We start from the raw sequence: 23,283 nt of genomic DNA, 5'->3' as shown, positions 1-23,283 counted from the left end.
CATTGCCAAAGATTTCTAGTAATCTGCCTTTGCTTGCCTAACTTCCTATGTGACTTGGTTATAGACAAGCCAAGTCACAAAGGAGGTTATGCAAGCAATGCATGCCATATATTGAAAATAATATTAAAATGTATATTGTTCTGTGCTGAAAATAATTTAGCATTTTTTGGACATGCTAGGTACATCGATACCCAGTGGCGCAGTTAGGTTTCTGGCACTCTTACAGGTACCACTAAGGTACCCGCAAGTCTTTTTAGCTCTTAATTCGTGCCTGGCAACAGCACTATTGCCTAAATTTCTTGCAGGCACGCAATGAGTACCAGTTAAGTCTCTCGTAATCCATTCTTCATAGGGAAAATTTTCTTTGTTTTATGGAAACTATTTTAAATGTAATTACCAAGGGGAATTCAAAACAATTTGCTAAATAGAAAAATTCACTATAATGAAGTTTGTTAAACAGAGGTTCGACTGTACTTATTATTATTTATTATGATTTTTCCAATTATCGAAAAAAGGCATGTAACCGCGAATTTGCCAAGGGAGCCAAAAACCTAGCTATGCCTCTGCGTATGGCCAAAATATTGGACCACTAAGAGAGCCAAAAGGGCAGAAGGGATGAAACTGATCACTGATGTAGCAGTTATGGAGCAAGCTTATAAGAAGTACTGCAACCTGTACAAGGCCTACTTCGACTACCACAAAGCCTTTGACTCCATGCGACATAGCTGGCTAACAGAAACACTGAAAGCCTACAAAGTTAACCTGTCAGTGATAAAGTTCCTAGAAGCAGCCATGGTGAAGTGAAGGACCACCAATAAGGGTGGATACATCATGACCAAAGTGAACTCCATGAGAGGACTTCCAGGGAGATACCCTTAACCCACTGGTTCTGTGTAGCACTCAACCTGCTACCCACCATGCTTAATAGCAGAAAGTACAGTTATACCCTTAAAGAAGGGAGGAAAAACCTGAACATCTTCTCCCACCTGGTGTACATAGACAACATCAAGTTCAATGTGGTAACTGAGAAGCAACTTTAACAGCGACTCTGGATCACTGAAGAGTTCAGTACTGATATCAGGATCGAATTTGGACTACAAAAATGCAAGATCCATGAATTGCATTAGGGAAAATCAGTAGGCAAAAACTACCAGCTGAAGGCATGTAAAGAAATTAAGGTCATGACAGAGAGAGAGAGAGAACTATAAATATCTAGGGATGATGAAAGTTAAGCAGTTAGAATACAAGGAAATCAAGGCCCACCTGACCAAATAATACCATCAGACTTAGAAGCCTGCTAAAAGCAAAGCTAAATGGAGGGAACACAAGCACAAAACCTACGTAGTCCAGTACTAATATACTCCTTCAGATCACAGAGTGGGCTAACATTGAGCTGGGGGAGATCATGAAAAGGATCAGGATAATGATGACAGAGAATGAACACCAGCATCCGAAGGCAGACATCGAGAGACTGACCACAGCACAGAAAGGAGGAGGAGGAAGTGGTATGACAGAATAAAGCGATTAAGAACCTGAAGGATTACTTCCAGAAAAACACAGCATCAATCTACGAGGCGATAAGGAAAACAAACAAGCGGCATGCTACACTCAACCTCAACAAGGAGAACCTCACCAACCCAGATGGAAGAAACAAAGACAGAAATATGGGCAAAGAAGACACTCATTGGCAGGCACTACAATGACCTGGATTAAAACTACATAGATAAGAAAGATTAAAATGCATGACAGCAGAACATTCTTCTCTGAGACCAGATCATTCATGCTAGCTATCAAAGATCAGGTAATCAACACCAGGAACTACAGAAAATAGATAGTCAAGGACCCCAGATTGACAGATGACAACAATGCCATCTTCCCTCAGAAACAATCCAGCACATCACCACAGGAAGCAGGGTGATCAACCAAATGTAGTATACTCGCAGATATGACCAGGTTGGGAAGAAAATATCAGAAGCTGGCGATCAGTTGATCAACGAAAGTATACTGTATTACAAGTATGAATCACAGGCTGCACTAGAGACCTCTACTCATAAAATATACTGGGACTGTGCCATAAGAACGAACAGATGATCCAGCTCAACAGACTTGACAATCACTGACAAGGATTATGTCAATGGGGCATGGCTAATGATCTTTGTTCAAGGTGAATCGTACACTGATGTTATATTCTGCTCAGATGTTGCCATTTATAAAGTAACTAAATGGAAGGTTCATGGAGCTTTGGTCTCTAGTGATCACAGAGGCATCATGTATGATTACTGTGTGGTTGGCCAATCCCGGGCTTGGATTAAAACAGATATGTATGCTGTTAAATCTATAAATTGGACGGTGTTTGAAAGATATGTAAGAGAATCCATTAGTGAGATTGTCGATTGGGGATCCTTTGCTGCTACACGAATGGTGGAAGTTATAACTGCTATATTACAAGAGGCTAGCAATCGATCTAAGAGAAAGAAAAGGTGCCCCAATTTAGTGTTCTGTGGCGGAGCCCAGTTCTGTCCAATCTGAGGAGAAGGGTGAGGGCGTCAAGGAAGACCTTCAATCGAACAATTGAAACAGAGTTATACTGATCTCAGAAAAGAGTACTCTAGTGCAATTAAGAAACATAAATGTATGGCCTGGCAGGCCTTTGTGGATATTGCTGGGAATAAGGATCCTTGGGGCTCAGTATATAAGATTATTACAGATAAATTTAATTTTAGTGATACAGGTTGACCATCACTAATCCGGCCACCGGTAATTCGGACAAATCCTTGGAAGTGGTTTTTTTTTTTTTTTTTGGCTGATGCTGCTGTTGTTGATATGGAGGTTTGATGGCGCATAAGCTACTTTGGCTATAATGCGCCTATTCATTTATAATAAAAAGAAATGATAAAGTTCCATAAATTCAGAATTGATTAAAAAGTCCAGTTTGCTTTAAGAAGTTGAAAAATTGGGAAATATCTGCGTCATCTCCAATGAGATTCTCTAAAGTTATTGGTCTACGAAGATTAATCAGTGATAGTAGGGTTGAAGTTCTGTCTTGTTCATAGTAAGGGCAGTCAATCAGAATGTGTTTAATACTCAGATTTATATTACAAAGTGGACACTGTGGCGGGTCATTCCCTGTGAGTAAATACAGGTGGGTCAGGTAAGTATGTCCTATTCTTACCCTTGAAAGGACTACCTCTTCTCGTCTTGATGTGCGGACACTAGAGCGCCAAATTTTTGGATCATGTTTAAATTGAAATAGTTTATTATTAATTTGAGAGTGCCATATTGCTGTCCATTTTGACAGGCATGCAGCCTGAATGGTTAATGCAAAATCTGATGGCGGAACAGGGATATCAGTTAAGTCGAAGCTAGTTGGATTTTTTGCTGGCTGATGCTGCATAAGCTTGCTTTCTTGCATCATATGCCTCTACTAATGCTAATGATGCTCAAGGATACAAGTAAGGGATGGTTTGAGAAAAAAAAAATTTGTGCATTTAAAATATCTTGCATGCATTGCCAAGTGCAGCAGTGCATGACAATTTCAAATAACAATAATAATATACAAATTATTCATGATAGAAACTTTCATTTCAAACAACAGTCAATTAAATATATGAACTACTGCTCTATATATATTTTTTTAAAAATGCTATTTTATTGCACAACAAAAATCACCCCAGGGGCAATCATCTGGTGAGTATGGGCTTGGCCCACCCAGGGTCCTGGGCTGGATATCATCATTCTTCTCTTTCTTGGTGATTCTTTCTTTCTTTCTCTCTCTCTCTCAGGGTAACTCGGGAATTTTTTTGGCTGGCGCAGCATAAGCCTCAGGCTTCCTTGTGCCATATGGCTAATAATAATAATAAAATGATCATATATTTAGACTACTTTTAACATTAGCATTAGTTGGGGGACATGATGAAGGAAAGAAAGCTTATATAGCATCAGCCAAAAAAAAAAAAAAAAAAAAACCCCTTCCCATCCAATCACTCCAAATGTTTGCCTAGTTCAGCCTAAATTTATTTAAACTATCAAGACAACAGATGGATCCACAAAACAGATGGAAGTCTGTTCCAGCAATCAACTACCTGCTGGCTAAAAAACAAACTTCCACACATGAATTCTACAACCATCTTTCCTCAATTTGAATCTATGCCCCCTCAGGTTCTTAATCTGAACAACTGGATGTATCCCATCAGCATTCAGCCTGCATAAACCATTCAAGGGGTTATACACCTCGATCAGATCACCTCGCAGGTGCATAGTCTCCAGATGCTGCAACTTGCAGAACTTTAGCCTTTCTTCATAAGCACACCACTTTATTCCTCAAATCAATCTTGCTTCCCTTCTCTGTACTCATTCTAGCAACTCTACGTCCTTCCTAAAATCAGGCCTCCAGACCTGTATACAGTACTCAAGGGGTGGACTGACCATTGCCTTATACAGAGGGATAACCAACTCCTTGTCTCTGCTAGCAAAATTCATAAATATCATTGACAAAACTCCATGGCCTGCTCCGGCAGCTCGTCTACACTGCTCAGAAAACATCATATCTGACTGCACAATTACCGCCAGGTCTTTTTCATTCTCCACCTCCCTGAGTGTAGTACTATACAGTTTGTACATTTCTCTTGGGTTACTGCTACCCATATGCAGTACTTTGCATTTGTCAATGTTAAATTTCAATTACCACTTCTCAGCCCATCTGCCTAACTTTTCTAGATCCTGTTGCAGTAACATGCTGTCTTTACTGTCATTAACAACGCTGTCAACCTTTTTATCATCTGCAAACCTAGACATTAAGTCTGATACACTTTCGTCGATATCATTGATAAATACACAAAAGAACAATGGGCCCAGCACTGAACCCTGGGGCACTCCTCTAATAACATTAGTCCACATAGAGCAATGTCCATTTATCACTACACTCTGCTGTCTCCCACTCAACCATCTCTTTATCCATTGCAGTAACTTGCCCTTAATGCCATACCGCTCCAATTTGTACAGCAGTCTTCCATGTGCAACAGTATCAAAAGCTTTCCTGAAATAAATCCAAGTATATGATTTCAAAATAATTTTTTGCATCCAGTTGCTTTGTGACCACATTGCAGTATCCAATCAAATTGGTCAGACAAGACTTCCCCTTTACAAACCCATGCTGTGTCTGAACTATTACTGCTGTCTTGTCTAGGTGATCCCCGTATCACCTCCTTAACCAGTGACTCCATTATTTTCCCCCAGAACAGAAGTTAAACTAACAGGTCTATAATTATTTGTGTCACCCTTTGAACCCCCTTTGTGAATTGGGGATATATTTGCACATCTCCAGTCCATGGTGACCACACTTACTCTAAGGATGCTCTCATAATTATGACTAAGAGTTTGCTTAATTCCCTTGCTGCCTTCTTCATTATAACTGGATAGATTCCATCTGCCCCAGGTGTATTTTTTTATGTTTAACTTCAATTTCTCCTCCACTTTGCTCTCAGTTATTACAAAATCACTTAGCTCTCTGTTAGAGTTTGATAAACTTCTGGCATTCACCTCCTTGAATACCTCCTCATATGTGAATGCAAATATTCATTTAGTTTGTTAGCTACCTGAGCAGGATCATCAACAGTTGAACCACTGATATCAAGTGGACCAATCTGATTCATCCCCTTCCTTCTAGAGTTTACATAAGTAAAGAACTCTTTGCATCCTTTGCCAAAGATTTCTCGTAATCTGCCTTCGCCTGCTTTACATCCTTTGTGGCTTGATTACAGACTAGCTTATATCTGCCGTAGGCTTCTGTGTCGCCTGATAATTTATATGCATTCCATGCATTTTGCTATTCTGCCACGAGCCTCATTAATAAATCTGACATCCCTTTAGGCCTTAATCTTGAGCAGTATTTCTTAGTTGGTATGAAAAGTGTAGTAGCCCCCAAGATTAAGTCCATGAAGGGTTCCCATTTAGAATTCACCGACGGTAACATCATCGGTTGATCCCACTGTACAGTATTTAAGATACTGTCTGAGACCACTGTAGTCACCTTTACGAAAACACTTCCCTTTACTCTTGACGGTAGTTACATTTTTAAGTAAATCCCTATAAATCACAAGTTTCAGGCAATATCTGGAAAGTTTAAATCCCCTAATACAAAACATTCTGATTTACTGGCGCACTATTTCTCTGCGCAACTGTTCGTTGTACTCATCAGAGCCATTAGGCCTATAACACACTCATACTCTCATTTTCCCTTTCCAGTGTTTATGTCACACCAAACTGACTCAATATTGCACTGTCCACCCATATCAACTGAATGCACTTCCTTAGATTTTATGTGTTTCTTAACAGCATAACTAAGCTCCCTTTGTAATCTGTCTATCCTTTCCGTACACATTGTACTCCCCAAATTCCAATTCCGCACTGCTTACATCTGTGTGACACCATAACATTAGTCTAAAAAAATGTGCGAAATGTGAAATGATCTGTCTCTGTAAACATTTCACGTCTGATGTGAAATGTTTGTGAGATAGATTTCCGATATCCCAACAATATCTACTTTTGATGTCTTGTTCAGAACTTCAAATTCATCAAATTTATTTACTATACTACTAGCATTGTGGTGTACATGCAAGTATACATGCACCGATTCTTACTCTTAGTTATCCTAACACAGCCCATGTATTTACTTGTTCCATGATAACTCCCAGCAGCTCTTGAAATCTCAAGTAACCTGCTCTCTAGGCTGCTGCTCATTACAAAAAAGTATTGCAAGAATCACTTTCGTCTCTGCCTGCAGCTACTGTTAATATTTTAGTCTGTGAATTCACACAAGCTAGCAGCTTTCAGATCCACCTAACTCTGATTCGATAGCATCAGCAAATGGTCTTGCACCCTTTCTATTTAAGTGTATCCCATTCCTGTAGAAGCAGTTTCTCCTGTTAGGAAGCACAGACCATGCTGAAAAAAATTCTACCCCATGAGCCTTGCACAATCTCTCCAGGGCCGAATTGATTGACAAAGCTCTCATTGTATACTCTTTCCTATCGTGTCTGGGCAGAATTGTAGACACTTCCAAATTTAACCCTAACTCGCAACTTTTTTTCAACATTGACCTGTACTTCTTAAGTAAATCTGCAGATCTCTTACTCTTAAGAGCATTAGTGCCAACGTGTACAACAATATCATCTTTTGTGCCCTTAAAAGATGATATCTGCTCTACAACGTCATCAACTTTTGCCCCTAGCAGACACCTTGATTCTGTTCCACCTATCCTTTTTTGCATAATATATTCCCCCGTCTTCCTGACATTAGAGTCAAGATGTCTCTAATGTCTAAAGTCAGGTGTCTGCCCCTGGCAGACACTCTGGTTCTGTTCCACCTATCCTTTTTGCATAATATATTCCCAGTCTTCCTGACATTAGAGTCACTGACAATAACTAGCTCCTCTGGGACTAGCTCATTCTGCCTTGGAGATTGCCGCTGTGTTGCCTGATGCACAGTTGTCAGGAAACCCAACTCTGGCATTGAGTTGGGCAGCTGAGATCTTGATGGGCCCCTCATATTAATTTCTTCCAGGGCATCTATCCTACACCTCAAACTCTCATAGACACCCATCAGAATGCTGAGCTGGCACCTAATTTCTTCACAGTCTCTACACCTAGCACACAAAGATATCCTCTTTGGTAGATCATGCCCTGTTCTAGACAGATCTGCAAACATTTCACATTTCACACATTTTTTTAGAATGTGATGTCTTGGAGATTCGGTCCCTTCGGTTCTTCTGCTAGCCACAGTACTGCAGCTACTTTGTGCTCGTCGCTTTGCTGCTCTAGTCTGGGTCATGATTCCGTTTAAGTACAATTTAATTAACAATGAAATTTAATAAGATTAATAAATTTTTAATTGATAATACTAAACTAAGCTAAGAGATTCTAAAAGAGTGCTATGTATTTCGCTTTTTAATTTTACGTTAAACCTTATGCTATGAAGTTCGGGATTTATGTTATGCTATTCTGTATTGTATAACAATGGTGGCAAGTTACGAATGGTAAAATCTAAGGACACTAAGTATTAACTTTCAAAATCGCTATCTAAATTCAAAATAAACCAAGGAGCTTGACTAGAACTACAAAGTTTCTTATAGAAAATAATTTAGTTTAACAATTAAATCAATAAAACAACTACATAAATAAAAACTTAAGTGTTCACCAGAGCTGCAAAATCTTGTCCAACTTTATACAATCAAATTATAGAATCACTTTATAGAATCAAATTTTTTTGACATTTGATTCTATAAAGTGGTATTTCTAAAGTAATCTATATACAATTTTCTTTATAAAAATCACTTTCTAGAGAGATAAATAGCTTAGTTATACAGCGAAAATTTCAACTTCCGAGGTCTTGGAACAAATTACTAAAACACAATGTGTTATTGGGTTCATATTATGATATTTTCATGATATGATGGTGCCTCTGGAATGGATTAATATTGTAAAGCGGGAGTCCACTGTACTAGATGCAGGGAGTGAGAAGAAATTAGGTGCCAACTCAGCATTCTGATGGTTGTTTAGGAGAGTTTGAAGCTGACCAGGGAATGTCTGCAAGGGGAAAAAGTAGACACGTTGACACACTAATGATACCGAGTAGATCTGAGAACTTACTTAACAAGTAGGGGGCAACATTGGGAAAAAAATGGTTGAGTTAGGGGATTGAATTTGAAAGTGTCTGCAATTCTTATCACACACGATAGGAGGAAGAATATGTGGAGGAGCCTTGTCAATCAATTCAGCCCTGGAGAGATTCTGCAAGGCTCATATGGTAGAATTTTTCTTAGCATGATGTGTGTTAACAGGAGAGAAATACACATGAATAGAAAGGGTGCAAGAATAAAGCAACTGTAAGACCACATTTGGAATACTGTGTTCAAGTATGGAGACTTCATCTGACAAAAGTCACCAAGCTTCTGAAAGGGTACAAAGACGAAAAACTCGAATGGTGAGATCGGCAGAAGGTTGGCCGTATGAGGAAAGGATCCGATTATGTGAGCTACAGAGCTTGGCAACTGGGCACCTGAGGCCTGACCTGATTGAGGTTTATAGGCTCTGAGAAGGATTAGTAAAATGAATGAAGGCAGAATTCTCACAGTTCTAAAGAATTCCAAAACTAGGGGTCATAAATTCAACTTATAGGGTTTGAAGTTTAGATTAGATTGTAGGAAGTTTTCTTTTAGCCAGTAAGCCATTGATTGCTGGAACAAGTTGTCCTTGCAGGTAGTTGAGGCTGACAGTTTGAATAAATTCAAAGGTCAACTGGACACTTACCTGTGTGAGGAAGGAAGAATATAATTTGTATTTTCTTATCTATGTGATTGGGTTTTTTTTTTGTTTCTTTTCATGCAAGTATACAAGTGCACGTGTATGTATACTTGCATGTGCACCAATGCTAAGAGTACTGTAAATAAATTTGAGGTACTGATTAAGTCATCAAATGTAGAAAATGTAGGAACAGCAGAAACATGGTGTCACTTAGACATAAATGTTCCTGAATTTGAATATGGGGAGTACAATGTATACAAGAAGGACTAACAGAACAGGCGATGAGGAGGGGTTATGCTCTTTGGTATTTAATAGGTATTTAATATGGTAAGGAGCATATTAAATCTATGGCAGTGCATCAAGTTGACACGGGTGACAAGTGCAATATTGAGTAGTTTGGTGTGACATAATTACTACTGGGAAAACAAAATTGAGAGTAGGAGTGTGTTATAGGCCTAATGACTATGATGAGTATACCAAACGGCTATATAGGGAAATAGAGTGGGCAAACAAATCAGAATGTCTCAATAATGGGGATTTTAACTTTCCAGATATTCACTGGAATCTGTGGGGTGGCCACTCTTTGTGGATTCAGACTCAAGACTTTTGTGGATTTCTAGGATGACTGCTATTTACAGCAGCATATTAGAAAGGCAACAAGAGCAAGAAATACCCTTGATCTCGTTATCAGCAGTGATTCTTCATGCACTAAGAATCTGCAAGTAAAAGAACACAGGGTGGCAGCGATCACAGTGTACTAATATGGAATTTAATCAAAGATATAACTGTCAAGGACAAAGAGAAAGGATTTTGCTTTCGTTAGGGTGACTACAGTGGTCTCACACAGTTCTTAAATTCTGTGTAGTGGGACCAATTGATAATTTTACCATCAGTTGGTCCTTCCTATTAAAATTTGTTAAAATGTAACAAATTTTAATAGGAAGTATTCAGAGAATTAATCAAAGAAGCTATTAGGTTTTTCGCACCAATGAAGAAATACTGTTCAAGGCTTAGACCTAAATGGATGTTAGATGAACTATTGAGACACTTGGCAGAGAAGAAAATTGCATGGGATGCAGAAGCCTATGGTAGATATAAATTAGTCTTAGATATAAATTATCATCAAACACAAAGGAGGCTTGCCATGCTAAGGAAGATTATGAGAAGTCTCTGACAAAGAATGCAAAGGAAAACATCAAAGACTTCTATGTTTATATTAACAGTAGAAGGAAGGAGTTGATTCATATTGGGCCACTTGATGTCTCTGGGTTAAATGTTGATGACCCTGCTCAGGTTGCGAACAAATTCAATAGGTATTTTGCATCTACATTCACATGAGGAATTCTTTAGGAAAGGGGATGCCAGAAGTTTATCAAACTCTAACAAGGAGTTAAATAACTGTGATAACTGAAAGGAAAGTGGATGAGAAATTGCTGAAGATGGACATAAAAAAAGGCAACTGGGTGGATAGAATCTATCCACCCAGTTGCCTTTTAGTCCATGAAGGAAGTAACCAAGCGAAGGAGGTAATCAAACCCTTAGCCATAATTATGAGAGCATTCTTGGATTCAGATGATGTTCCTATGAACTGGAGAACTGTGAATATATCCCCAATTCATAAAGGGGGAACAAAACAAGATGTGAGTAATTACAGACCTCTTGGCTTAACATCTGTTCCAGGGAAAATAACAGAACCACTAGTTAAAGAAGTAATGCAGGACCATCTGGACAGGGATTTGTTAAGGATCTGTCTAATCAATCTGATAGTGTTACTATGATGCAGTGACCAAGGAACTGGATGCAAAAATAATTTTGACATCATATACTTGGATTTGTATATGATGTCAAATAATCTCTTATCTGTTGCACATAAGACTGACAAGTAGGGGCAATTAAGCATTAAGCCAAGTTACTACTACGGATAAAGTGATGGTTATGTAGAAGAAGGCAGAGAGTACTTATCGACGGGCACTGCTCTTTATGGAATAATATTATTAGTGGAGTTCCATAGGGTTCAGTGCTGGGCCCATCACTGTTTTAAATATTTATTAATGATACTGACGAAGGTATATCAGGCTTAATGTTTTCAGATGATACAAAGGTTGCAGGGTGGTTAAATACAGTCATCAGGGTGAGCAACTGCAACAAGATCGAGGAAAATTCAGTCAGTGGAGTGAGAAATGCAAGGTACTATGGGTAGCAGTAACCCCAGAGTAACTTATCAACTGTGTGTTACTACATTCAGGATAGTGGACAATAAAAAAGACCTGGGGGTAATTGTGCATTCAGACATAAAATTCTATGAGCAGTGCAGACATGCTGCCAGGATAGCTCATGGGATTTTGTCAATGATATATAGAAAAAATTTGTTAGCAGGGATAAGGAGGTGATTATCCCTTTGTATAAGGCTATGGTTAGGCTGCATCTTGAGTACTGTATACAGGTCTGGAGGCCTCACTTTAGGATGTAGATCTGCTGGAATATAATGAGAAGGGTGCAGAGAAAGAGCAACCAGACTGGTTCTGAAAATTGCAGCATCTCGAGAATAGGCACCTGCAAGAAGCTCTGATTGAGGTGTTTAAAACCTTGAATGGATTGAGTAAGCTGAATGTTAATGGCATTCTTCACTTGATGAGACCACACATCAGGGGGTTTAAATTCAAGTTGAGGAAGGATGATTGCAGAATAGATATGCAGAAGTTTGCCTTCAGCCAACAGGTGTGGTTGATTGTTGGAACGGACTTCCATCTGTTGTTATGCAAGTCGATGGGTTGAATAAATTCAAGTAAGAACTGCAAAAATTCTTGTAGGGTACGGATGGGTGAACTGTGCAATTTTTTTTGGCTGATGCTATATAGGGTGTCTCAAAAATATTGGTACAAACGTTTAGGGGATGTAGGTAACATCTAAAGGAACGTGAATCGCGTAGGAACCCATAACCGGAAACGTCACGGGAAATTAGTAGCAGAGGCACAAGAAGCAGAAACGACACAAGACAGTAATTAGTGGCAAACATTTATTTGACATAATATTAACAATGGAGTACGAGATGGATGCATTTCATGACGTTACAACAGATGCTCGAAGGTTCCACTATGAGACGCGATGCATGCGCGACACCGATGCAGCATGGATTGGCGGACATGGTTGAACACACCTGGAGTTTTTTTAACAGTAGCAGCAGCGCAGGCGAGTCTTGCCACGAGATCCATTTCCGTCTGCACAGGCGATTCATACATGATAGATTTGAGGGTCCGCCACAGAAAGAAATCAAGGCTTGATAAATCAGGTAAGTGTGGGGGCCAGGCAACGGGTCCACCATGGCCAATCCATTGACGCCCAACATGCCTGTTCAAATGGTCACGAACACACCTTCCATAATGGGCAGACACCCCGTAATGTTGAAACCAAATGTTGCGTCTCACATTTGCTGGAACATCGTCAAGTAACCCTGGTAGAACTTGTTCAAGAAAGATCCGATATTTAGCGGAGTTCATGGGGGTATGGGCCGACTAAGCAGTCACCGACAATACCTGCCCAACATTTACTGCGAAGCGATATTGTGCCGCATGGGGGCGCACACCGTGTGGGTTGTCGTGAGCCCACACATGAGCATTGTGCTGATTGAATAATGCCTTCCCGAGTGAAATAAGCCTCATCCGTGAACAAAACATAGGCTGGAAAATTCAAGTCGAACACTTTCTTGGAGAAACCATTGCGCAAAAGCCACACCTGCAGGATGATCTTGGGGGAGCAGTAACTGAACCCTTTGGAGATGAAAGGATGTAAGGAATCGTCGTGCCAGACACGCTGTACACTGCAACAAGACACTCCTAAGGCAGAGGCGACGGCACGTGTGCTGGTAGGGTAGTAGGATTATTCTGAATGGCATTCAACACACTTTCTTCCATGGCGGGAGTTCAGGTCGAACGTGGTCTGCCCGTACTACTCCTGTTACCTCTAAATGACCCATAATCGCACAAATTTTGATGCACATATGCAAACAAACGGTGGGTCGGTACATGTCTGTCTGGGAAGCATTCTCCATAAATTCGTTGAGCAACTCATCCATTGCCCTCTGCTAATCCATACACTAGGTGCATGTCTGCCAACTCACAGTTTGTATATCGATGCATGCTCTTTATGCGATGACTACTGTTTGAATGAGTAAACCAGAAATTTTTCCTCTCGCGAACTGATGAACAGTGCCATCTACCGACTTATGGTGACGTTTCCGGTTATGGGTTCCTATGTGATTCACGTTCCTTTAGATGTTACCTACCTCCCCGAAATGTTTGTACAAATATTTTTGAGACACCCTGTATAAGCTTTCTTTCTCGCATCATTAATAATTTATATTTTTAATGATGGAAGAAATAATATAAATTTAATGTAAAATGCTTATGTAAGTAGTTTAAATCTTTCTCCAAAGATTCTATTATAAAAGATTGATTTACAATGTAAAAAAGAACCCGTTGGCTTGTTGCACCAGGTATTTGGACTCGTCCAACCAGCACGCTCATTTCCAGTCCTTCGGTATCCAACCAGCATGTTGTTGAAAGCAAAAAATTAGCTGCCATTGATGATGATCAGTTGTGAGAAGAGGGTGTATTGTGGAACCCCATATGTCTGTGTCTGCAGGGCATCATCATTTGGGATATTGTTCTTGTTCCCCATATTATATTGCAACGTTAACTGTTGCACAATGACTTGCTGTTGACTCCATACAACGCACTGCACCCTTTGCTCACCACAAACATTTACTTTGCATTATCATTTACAGTTCTGTCAGTGGAAGTGGTTTGACCTATTCAACACCACTCTTTGTACACCTTAACCACAGTGGGCCATGAGCAACTGACAGGACATGCCATTTCCAATACGGAAGCACCCATTGCACAATCTCCCACAATCATACCCTTTTGAAACTCTGTGATATCTTTACTACATCCCATAAGTGCTACTTTATCACTTTGACTTACTCGACCAGATGCAAGTTACCACTGCTCAAGTGTATGAAGCTGTTCAGCTTTTTATACTGTGAGGTATGTGGAATAATTCATTATGGATGGGATGAGCATAATTCAGTGATCACTGAGTGTATGTAAGACTCATAATTCTCATATTCTTGGCTTGCACATGTAATCATTTCCTCCTTATATGGATACTAATATCTACACATAATTAGAGCTAAATATATTAACCTTTTCTGGGTGGATCAATTTCAGTGATAAGCAGGGCAATTAAAAACGGCTGCATCAGTGATTGTGCAGATGACATCTCCTCTTAACACACTTTTATGACTTGCTGGATGTATAATTTTGCTCATAAACTAATCATAACATTAGTGAATCAATTTTCATAATGTTCCTGAAAAATATTTACTGTTACAGCTGGGCAAAAAAAGTTAATTTAAGCATGAAAAAGGATTTTATGGATTGGGGGAAAGACATGAATCTATTTAAACAATACCACTATTTCAGTAAAATACCTGAGATGTTCGTGCATTTCCATCTCCAGTAAGCCTTTCTTCTTCAGCATCAGCATCATTTGCAGCCAGAACCTGTTGCAAAAGTTGGGTTTGATCTTCTTTGGTTTTATATAACAAATCTTCCTGAAAAAAATACATTTATTGGGTTTTTTTTTCATATAAATTAGATGAATAATTTTTTGTACAGATCAGATCAATGTTTTCCAAAGTGTGGTATGCATACCCCCAGGGGTATGCAAAAGGGTTGTAAAGAGTAAAACAGCAGAATTTATTTTATTTTATTTATTTAGTTTTATAGCTGCACAAAACAATTCATAAATATTTAATACAGTGGGCTCCATTTATAGGAATCACTGGTTAATTGAATCAGCCACTTATTTAATCAAAACTTGTGAACCCAAACCCTTTATACTTGCAGTGTGTAAACTCTTCTTTCATTAGAATCACAATTTCATTTCACTGAATCATGAAAGATGATATGGTTAGATAATCCGTGATTTTTTTTGGGTTTTCTTTCTTTTTTTTTTCATCTAATTTTATTGGACTACACTCTTAAACACTCCTAAGTGATCTAGTATATGAGTATTAGCTCACTGTGTGTTGTTTACATACAGTGACTCAAGCAACGTTTTACTGGACATCTGTGGGAAGCAATCACTTGATAATTATGCCATTTGTTTACTGTTTGTTGTCTCCCCCTTTCTGTGAATGAACTCTATTGTCCCTGGCAGTTTAGAATGCTCGTGACAGTAGTCTTTTCAAAAAGCGTACTTTGTTAAATTTTGACTAATCCTTTATTACTCAGTGAATGTTGTAAGTTGTAGTGTAAAAAAAAAAGTGCTTGGTACATAACAATTTAAACTTCTTTAAATCTATACATTTTAATATCAAAATAGTAAGTATTAAATATGTGTTTTCTTAAGTAGCTAACATGCATACCTTAATTTCAGGTTGGTATGAATCCACTATAACATATCTATGCTGAATGTTTGATTTTTATTATTACTTGCATTTTTTAAAAATTATTTCATATATAGTATATAACTTTTATTATATATCAATAAATTAATACCATATATTGTATGGTATTTTCTCTAGTCTAGATAAATTAGTCTGATTAAAACTACACCCAAATTATCTTGTCCAAGAAGGGGTATGCCAAAAAGACAAAACTATCAAAATAGGTGGGTACATGATTATTGTAACTTTGAGAAACACTGGATTAGACAATGAGTTAAGAAAAACAAACAAAACCTACCATAAGCAAATGAGTTGACAGAATTCTCTCAGCTGTCCACATCAACGCCAAAGATTGTACTTGATCATCAGGCAACACAGCAGCAATCCCCTAGGCAGAATGTGCTGATCCCACAGGAACTAGTTGTTGGTGGTGACTCTATTGTCAGGGAAACAGGAAACATATTGTGCAAAAAGGATAGGTGGAACAGAACCAGGGTAGGTCTGGCAGGGGCAAAAGTTGATGATGCTGTAGAGCAGATATCTTTTCAGGGCACAAAAGGCGATATTGTTGTACACAGTGGCAATAATCACAATAAGAGTAGGAGACCTGCAGAATTACTTAAGTACAGGTCAATGTTGAAAAAAAGTCGCGAGTTAGGGTTAAATTTGAAAGTATCTGCAATTCCGCACACAGACGATAGGAGGGAGTATATGATGAGAGCCTTGTCAATCAAATCGGCCCCGGAGAGATTGTGCAAGGCTCATGGGTTCGATTTTTTCTAATCAAGTTCTGTGCTTGTTAACAGGAGAGACTTCTTCTGCAGGGATGGGATACACTTAAATAGAAAGGATGTAAGAATGTTTACTGATGCTATCAAGACAGTGCTAGGTGGGTCAGAAAACTGCTAGCGTGTTGGGGAATACCAAGACTAATAGATTAACAGTAGCTGCAGGCAAAGGTGGAAATGATTCTTGCACTGCTTTTACTGGAATGAGTAGAAGCCAGGGAGGCAAGTTGCCGGAGGTCTCAAGAGCTGCTGGGAGTCATCATGAAATAAGTAAATATATGGGAAGTATTAGGGAAACTAAGGGTAAGAACAAGTGCATGTATACTAATGCTAGGAGTAACATAAATAAATTTTCATGACTTTGAAGTGTTGGTCAAGACATGAAAGGTTGGGGTATCAGAGATAGCGTCATATGGATATGAGGAATGCAAAATTGGAATTTGGGGAGTATAATGTGTACAGAAAGAATAGTTATTTTATTTATTTTTTTTTTTTTTGGTTTTTAGGAGCATTAGCAACTAAGGCCATATTGCTCCGTGATATGCGGTGGTCATTCCTGACCTTTCCGCATCCTCCGTATGTGGTGGTGACGGGCTTGAACCCCGGTCTAATCAAGAAGCATGTGCTACGCACTGCTGCTCCTTCCCACCTGGCAGCAGAAAGAATAGAATAGATAGGATAAGAAAAGAGGTGGGGTTATGCTGTTAGTTAAGAAACATAAAAAATATAAGGCAGTGCATCCAACTGACACTGATGGACAGTGGATTGTTGAATCAGTTTGATGTGACATAAGCACAGGGAAAGCAAAAATGAGGGTACGAGTGTGTAATAGGCCAAATGACTCTGATGAGTATAATAACTGTATTGAGAATTAGAGAAGCCCAGTAAATCAGAATTTCTTATAATGGGGGATTTTAATTTGCCAGATATTGACTGGCCCTTGTGGTTTGGTTACTTCTACACTACAAGACTTTTGTGGATTTACTGGATGATTGTAGCCTTTGTAGAGGCATATGATGAAAGAAAGCAAGCTTATGCAGTAACAGCCAAAAAAAAACAAAAAAAAAACTTCCATTTCACCAATCCATTCATTCCAAATGCCTATCCAGCTCAGCCTTAAGTTTATTTAGGCTATCAAATTCCACAACAAACGATGGAAGTCTATTCCACCAACCACTACCCGCTGGCTAAAGGCAAATCTCAGCACATCTATTCTACAACTGTCTTTCCTCAATTTGAATCTGTGCCCCCTCAGGTTCTTAATCTGAGCAAGAGGAAGAATCCCATCAACATTCAGCTTGCTCAAGCCATTCAAGGCCTTATACACCTCAATCAGATCACCTCACAGGTGCCTACTCACCAGGTGCTGCAATTTGCATAAATTAAGCCTTTCTTGGTAAGAGCACCCATTTGTTTGCTCACCAATCTTGTTTCCCTTCTTTGTACTTGTTCTAGCAACTCTACATCCTTCCTAAAATGAGGCCTCCAGAGCTGTACACAGTACTCTAGGTGTGGCCTGACCATGGCCTTGTATAATGGGATAATCACCTCCCTGCCCTACTAGCAAAATTCATATATATCACAGACAAGACTCCATGACCTGCCTTGGCAGCCCATCTGCACTACTCAGCGAACATCATATTCAACTGCACAATTACCCCAAGTCTTTTTCACTTTCCACTTCCCTGAGTGTAGTACCACAGAGTTGGTATGTTTTTCTTCAGTTATTGCTAACCATACGCAGTACTTTGCATTTATCAATGTTAAACTTCAGTTGCCACTTCTCAACCCATCTGCCCAACTTATCTAGATCCAGTTGGAGTAGCATACTGTCTTTACTGTCATTAACAACCCAGCCAATCTTTGTATCACCTGCAAACTTGGATATTAAACCTGATATACCTTCATCAATATCATTGATAAATATACAAAACAACGATGGGCCCAAAACCAAACCCTGGGAAACTCCACTTTTGTCCACGAAGAGCACTGTCCATTGGTTACCACTCTCTGTTGTCTCCCACTGAATCATCCCTTTACCCATGGTAGTAACTTACCCCTAATGCCATATCTCTCCAATTTGTACAGCAGTCTTCCATGTGCAAAAGTATCAAAAGCTTTCTTGAAATTCAAGTATATTATATCAAAATTATTTTTGGCATTCAGTTCCTTTGTGACAACATCATAGTATACAATCAAATTGGTCAGACAAGACCTCCCTTTAACAAATCCATGCTGTGTCCTAACTATTACTGCAGTCGTGTCTAGATGATCCTGCATTACTTCTTTAACCAGTGATTCCGTTAATTTTCCCGGAACAGAAGTTAAACTAACAGGTCTATAGTTACTTTTGTCACCTTTTGAACCCCTTTGTGAATTGGTGATACATTTTCACACATGCAGTCCATGAAAGCTCTCATAATTTTGGCTAAGGGTTTGCTTACTTCCTTTGCTGCCTCCTTTAAAAAACTGGATAGATTTCGTCCACCCCCAAGTGCCTTCTTTGTGTAAATTCAACAATTTCTCTTTCACTTTGCTCTCAGTTATTGCAAAATCACTTAGCTACCTGTTAGAGTTTGATAAATGTCTGGCAGTCCTGTCATTGAATAACTCCACATGTGTGAATGTAGATGAAAATACTCATTCAGTTTATCAGCTACCTGAGAATGACAGGACTGCCAGACATTTATCAAACTCTAACAGGGAGCTAAGTGATTTTGTAATAACTGAGAGCAAAGTGAAAGAGAAATTGTTGAATTTACACAAAGAAGGCACTTGGGGTGGACGAAATCTATCCAGTTATATTAAAGGAAGTAAGCAAACCCTTAGCCAAAATTATGAGAGCTTTCATGTATAATGGGATAATTACCTCCTTTCCTGTTTTTCTTTGCATCCTTTGCCAAGGATTTCTCTTAATCTGCCTTTGCCTGCCTAACCTCCTTGGTGACTTGATTACAGTCTAGTTTGCATCTGCCATAGGCTTCTGTGTCACTTTATATGCATCCCATATATTTTTCTTCTCTGCCACAAGCCTCATTAGTTCATCTGACATCCATTTAGGCCTAAACCTTGAACAGTATTTCTTAGTTGGAATGAAAAGCCTAGTGGTCTCCAAAATTAAGTCCCTGAAGGCTTCCTATTTAAAATTCAACGTTGGTAACATCATCAGTTGATCCACTGTATAGAATTTAAAAACTGTCTGAGATCCCTGTAGTCACCTTTACGAAAGCAATAGCCCTACCCTTTAGCCCTGATGGTAGTTACATCTTTAAATAATTCCCACATCAGTATACTGCGATCACTGTCACCCAGTGGTTCCTTTATCTGCAAATTCTTAATGCATGAATAATCACTGCTGATAATCAGATCAAGAGTATTACTCCCTCTGGTTGCCTCTCGAACATGTTGCTGTAGAAAACAGTCATCCAATAAACCCACAAAAGTCTTGGTAGTGTGCGAATGACTAACCCACAAGTTCCAGTCGATATCTGAAAAGTTAAAATCTCCCATTATAAGATATTCTGATTTACTGGCCCACTATTTCTCTGCACAACTGCTGATTATACTCATCAGATCCATTAGGCCTATAACCGACACCTTTCCTTTCCCAGTGCTTATTTCACACCAAAAAGACTCAACATTACATTGTCCACCAACATCAACTGGATGCACTTCTGTGGTTCTATGTGTTTCTTAATTAACAGCATAACCCCTCCTCCCTTCCTGTACACATTGTTCTCCCCAAAATTCCAATTCTGCACTGCTTATGTCTGTGTAACACCACATCTCTGAAATCCCAACGATATCTGCCTTTGATGTCTTGACTAGCACTTCAAGCTCATCAAATTTCTTAACTATACTCCTAGCATTGGTGTACATGCAAGTATACATGCACCTGTTCCTACTCTTGGTTACCCTAACATAGCCCATGTATTTATTTGTTCCACTATTACTCCCAGCAGTCCAGGAAATCTCTACTGCCTTGCTTTCCAGGCTGCTGCTCATTCTAATAGTAGAAATGCAAGAATCACTTTTGGTCGGCCTGTGGCCACTGTTAACCTTTTAGTCTGTGTATCCTCCCAGAATGTTCGAGTGGAAACCAGAGGGAGTAAAACTCTTCATCTGATTATCAGTAATGTTTTTTCGTGCATTACAAATTTCCAGATAAAGGAACCACACGCTGGCAGTGATCATAGTGTACTGATGTGGGATTTACTTAAAGGTGTAACTGCCATCAGGGACAAAGGGAAAGGTTTTTGTTATTGTAGTAAAGGTGACTACAGTAGCCTCAGAAAGTTTTTAAATTCTATACAGTGGGAGCAACTGATGATGTTACCAACAGCAAATTCTAAATGGGATGCATTCAAGGAATTAATCTTGGAAGCTACTAGGTTTTTCATACCAACTAAGAAATACTGTTCAAGATTTAGGCCTAAATGGATGTCAGATGAACTAATGACTGTTGGATGAGAAGAAATATGTGTGGGAAGCATATAAATTATCAGGTGACAGAAGCCTGTTTTAGATATAAGACAGTCTGTAATAAAGTCACAAAGGAGGTGAGACAAGCAAAGGCAGATTACCAGAAATCTGGCGCCTCCGTAGCCAGGTGGGCAGGAGCAGCAGTGCGTAGCACATGCTTCTTGATTAGACCGGGGTTCGAGCCCGTGACCACCAAATACGGAGGATGCGGAAAGGTTAGACAATGACCACCGCATATCCCCGGAGCAATATGGCCTTAGTTGCTAATGCTCCTAAAAACCAAATAACAACAACAACAACAACCAGAAATCTTTGGCAAAGGATGCAAAGAAAAATAGCAAAGACTTCTTTACTTATGTAAATTCTAGAAGCAAGGGGATGAATCAGATTGGTCTACTTGATATCAATGGTTTAACTGTTAATGATCTTGCTCAGGTAGCTAACAAACTGAATGAGTATTCACAATGAGGAATTCTTAAGGGAAGTTTAGGACAGAAGCTTATTAAACTCTAACAGGGAGCTAAATGATTCTGTAATAACTCAGAAAAAACTGAAACTGAGAAATTTTTAAAGTTAAACGTAAGAAAGGCACCTGAGATGGATGGGATCTATCCAGTTATATTAAAGGAGGTGGCAAAGGAAGTAAGCAAACACTTAGTTATAATTATGAGAGCATCCGTGGACTCAGGGGAGGTTCCCACAAACTGGAGATGTGCAAATTTATCCCCAATTCACAAAGGGGGATCAAAGAGTGACATGAGTAATTATAGACCTGTTAGTTTAACTTCTGTTCCATGTAAAATAATGGTATCACTGGTTAAAGAAGCTTTGCAGGATCATCTAGACAAGACGGCAGTAATAATTCAGACACAGCATGGGTTTGTTAAAGGGAGGATTTGTTTAACCAATTTGATTGGTTACTATTATGTGGTCACAAAGGAATTGGATGCAAAAAATAATTTTGATATCATATACCTGGATTTCAGGAAAGCTTTTGATACTGTTTCAAATGAAAGACTTCTGTACAAATTGGAGCAGTATGGCATTAAGGGCAAGTTGTTGTTGCTATGGATAAAGCGATGGTTGAGTGGGAGAAGACAGAGTGGCAATCGATGGATACTGCTCTTCATAGACTAATGTTATTCGTGGAGTCCGTGTTGGGCCCATTGTTGTTTTTTTGTATTTATCAATGATACTGATGAAAGTATATCAGGCTTAATGTCTAAGTTTGCAGACGATACGAAGGTTGACAGGGTTGTTAATGATATCAATGATAGTATACTACCACAACAGGATCTATAAAAGTTGAGCAGATAGGCTTAGAGCTGGCAACTGAAATTTAACATTGAGAAATGTAAAGTACTGCATATGGGTAGCAGTAACTCCAGAGTAACGTACTCTGGAGTTACTGCTGGAAGAATGTATGGCTTATTAAATCGTGGGTAACCTCTTCTATAAACGTTGTTTATGCACAACCAACTGTGTGGTACTACATTCACTCAGGGTGGTGTAGAATGAAAAAGACCTGGAGGTAATTGTGCAGTCAAATAAGAAGTTTTCTGACCAGTGAAAACAGGCTGCCAGAGCAGGTCATGGAGTCTTGTCAATGATATACACGAATTTTGCTAGAAGGAATTAGAAGTCGATTATCCCTTTTATAAGGCAATGGTCAGGATGCACCTTGAGTACTGTGTACAGGTCTGGAGGCCTCATTTTAGGAAGAATGTTGAGTTGCTAGAACGAGTACAGAGAAGGACAACAAGAATTGGTGAGAGGAAGAACGGTGTTCGCTAATGGAGAAAGGGTTAAGTTCTGCAATTTGCAGCACCTGGAGAGTAGGCACCTGCAAGGTGATCTGATTGAGGTGTATAAGGCCTTTAATGGTTTGACCAGGCTCAATGCTGATGGGCTTCTTCCTCTTGCTCAGATTATGAACCTGAGGGGGCATAAACTCAAATTGAGTAAAGATGGTTGTAGAATGGATGTGCAGAAACTTGCCTTTAGCCAGCAGGTAGTTGATTGCTGGAACAAACTTTTGGAGCAAATGGATGGGTGAAATGGGAAGTTTTATTTTATCTTTTTTTTTTTTTTTTGGTGGATGATTCATAAGTTTGCTTTCTTGCATCATATCCTTATATAATGCTAATTCATAAATGCAGTGTGAGTCAATAAAATCTTGTTCTAGACTTCCTTTTTTTTTTTTTTTTTTTTTTGATTTGGTAGTTGTTGGCGCATCGGCTTCTGTGGCCATATTGCACCTCCC

General features: G+C 39.1%; 1 protein-coding gene across 6 annotated transcripts in view; it reads right to left on the bottom strand.

Moving 5' to 3' along the window:
- Nucleotides 1–23,283, bottom strand: part of hay (ATP-dependent DNA helicase hay) — a 461,732-nt gene that overhangs the window by 9,954 nt on the left and 428,495 nt on the right. For 5 of the 6 annotated variants that reach the window (XM_090382541.1, XM_090382513.1, XM_090382523.1 and 2 more), the window contains one exon: nucleotides 14,791–14,913. In XM_090382541.1, the coding sequence (XP_090238667.1) occupies nucleotides 14,791–14,913 (123 nt within the window). The remainder of the gene's footprint in view (nucleotides 1–14,790; nucleotides 14,914–23,283) is intronic. The other variant, XM_090382548.1, reaches the window with a different exon arrangement.

Source organism: Mastigoproctus giganteus, chromosome 1 (assembly GCF_048544385.1).
Source record: "Mastigoproctus giganteus isolate SK-2022 chromosome 1, ASM4854438v1, whole genome shotgun sequence".
NCBI classification, from domain to species: Eukaryota; Metazoa; Arthropoda; class Arachnida; order Uropygi; family Thelyphonidae; genus Mastigoproctus; species Mastigoproctus giganteus.
The sequence above is the reverse complement of the archived record's forward strand: the minus strand, read 5'-3'. Positions and strand labels throughout refer to the sequence as shown.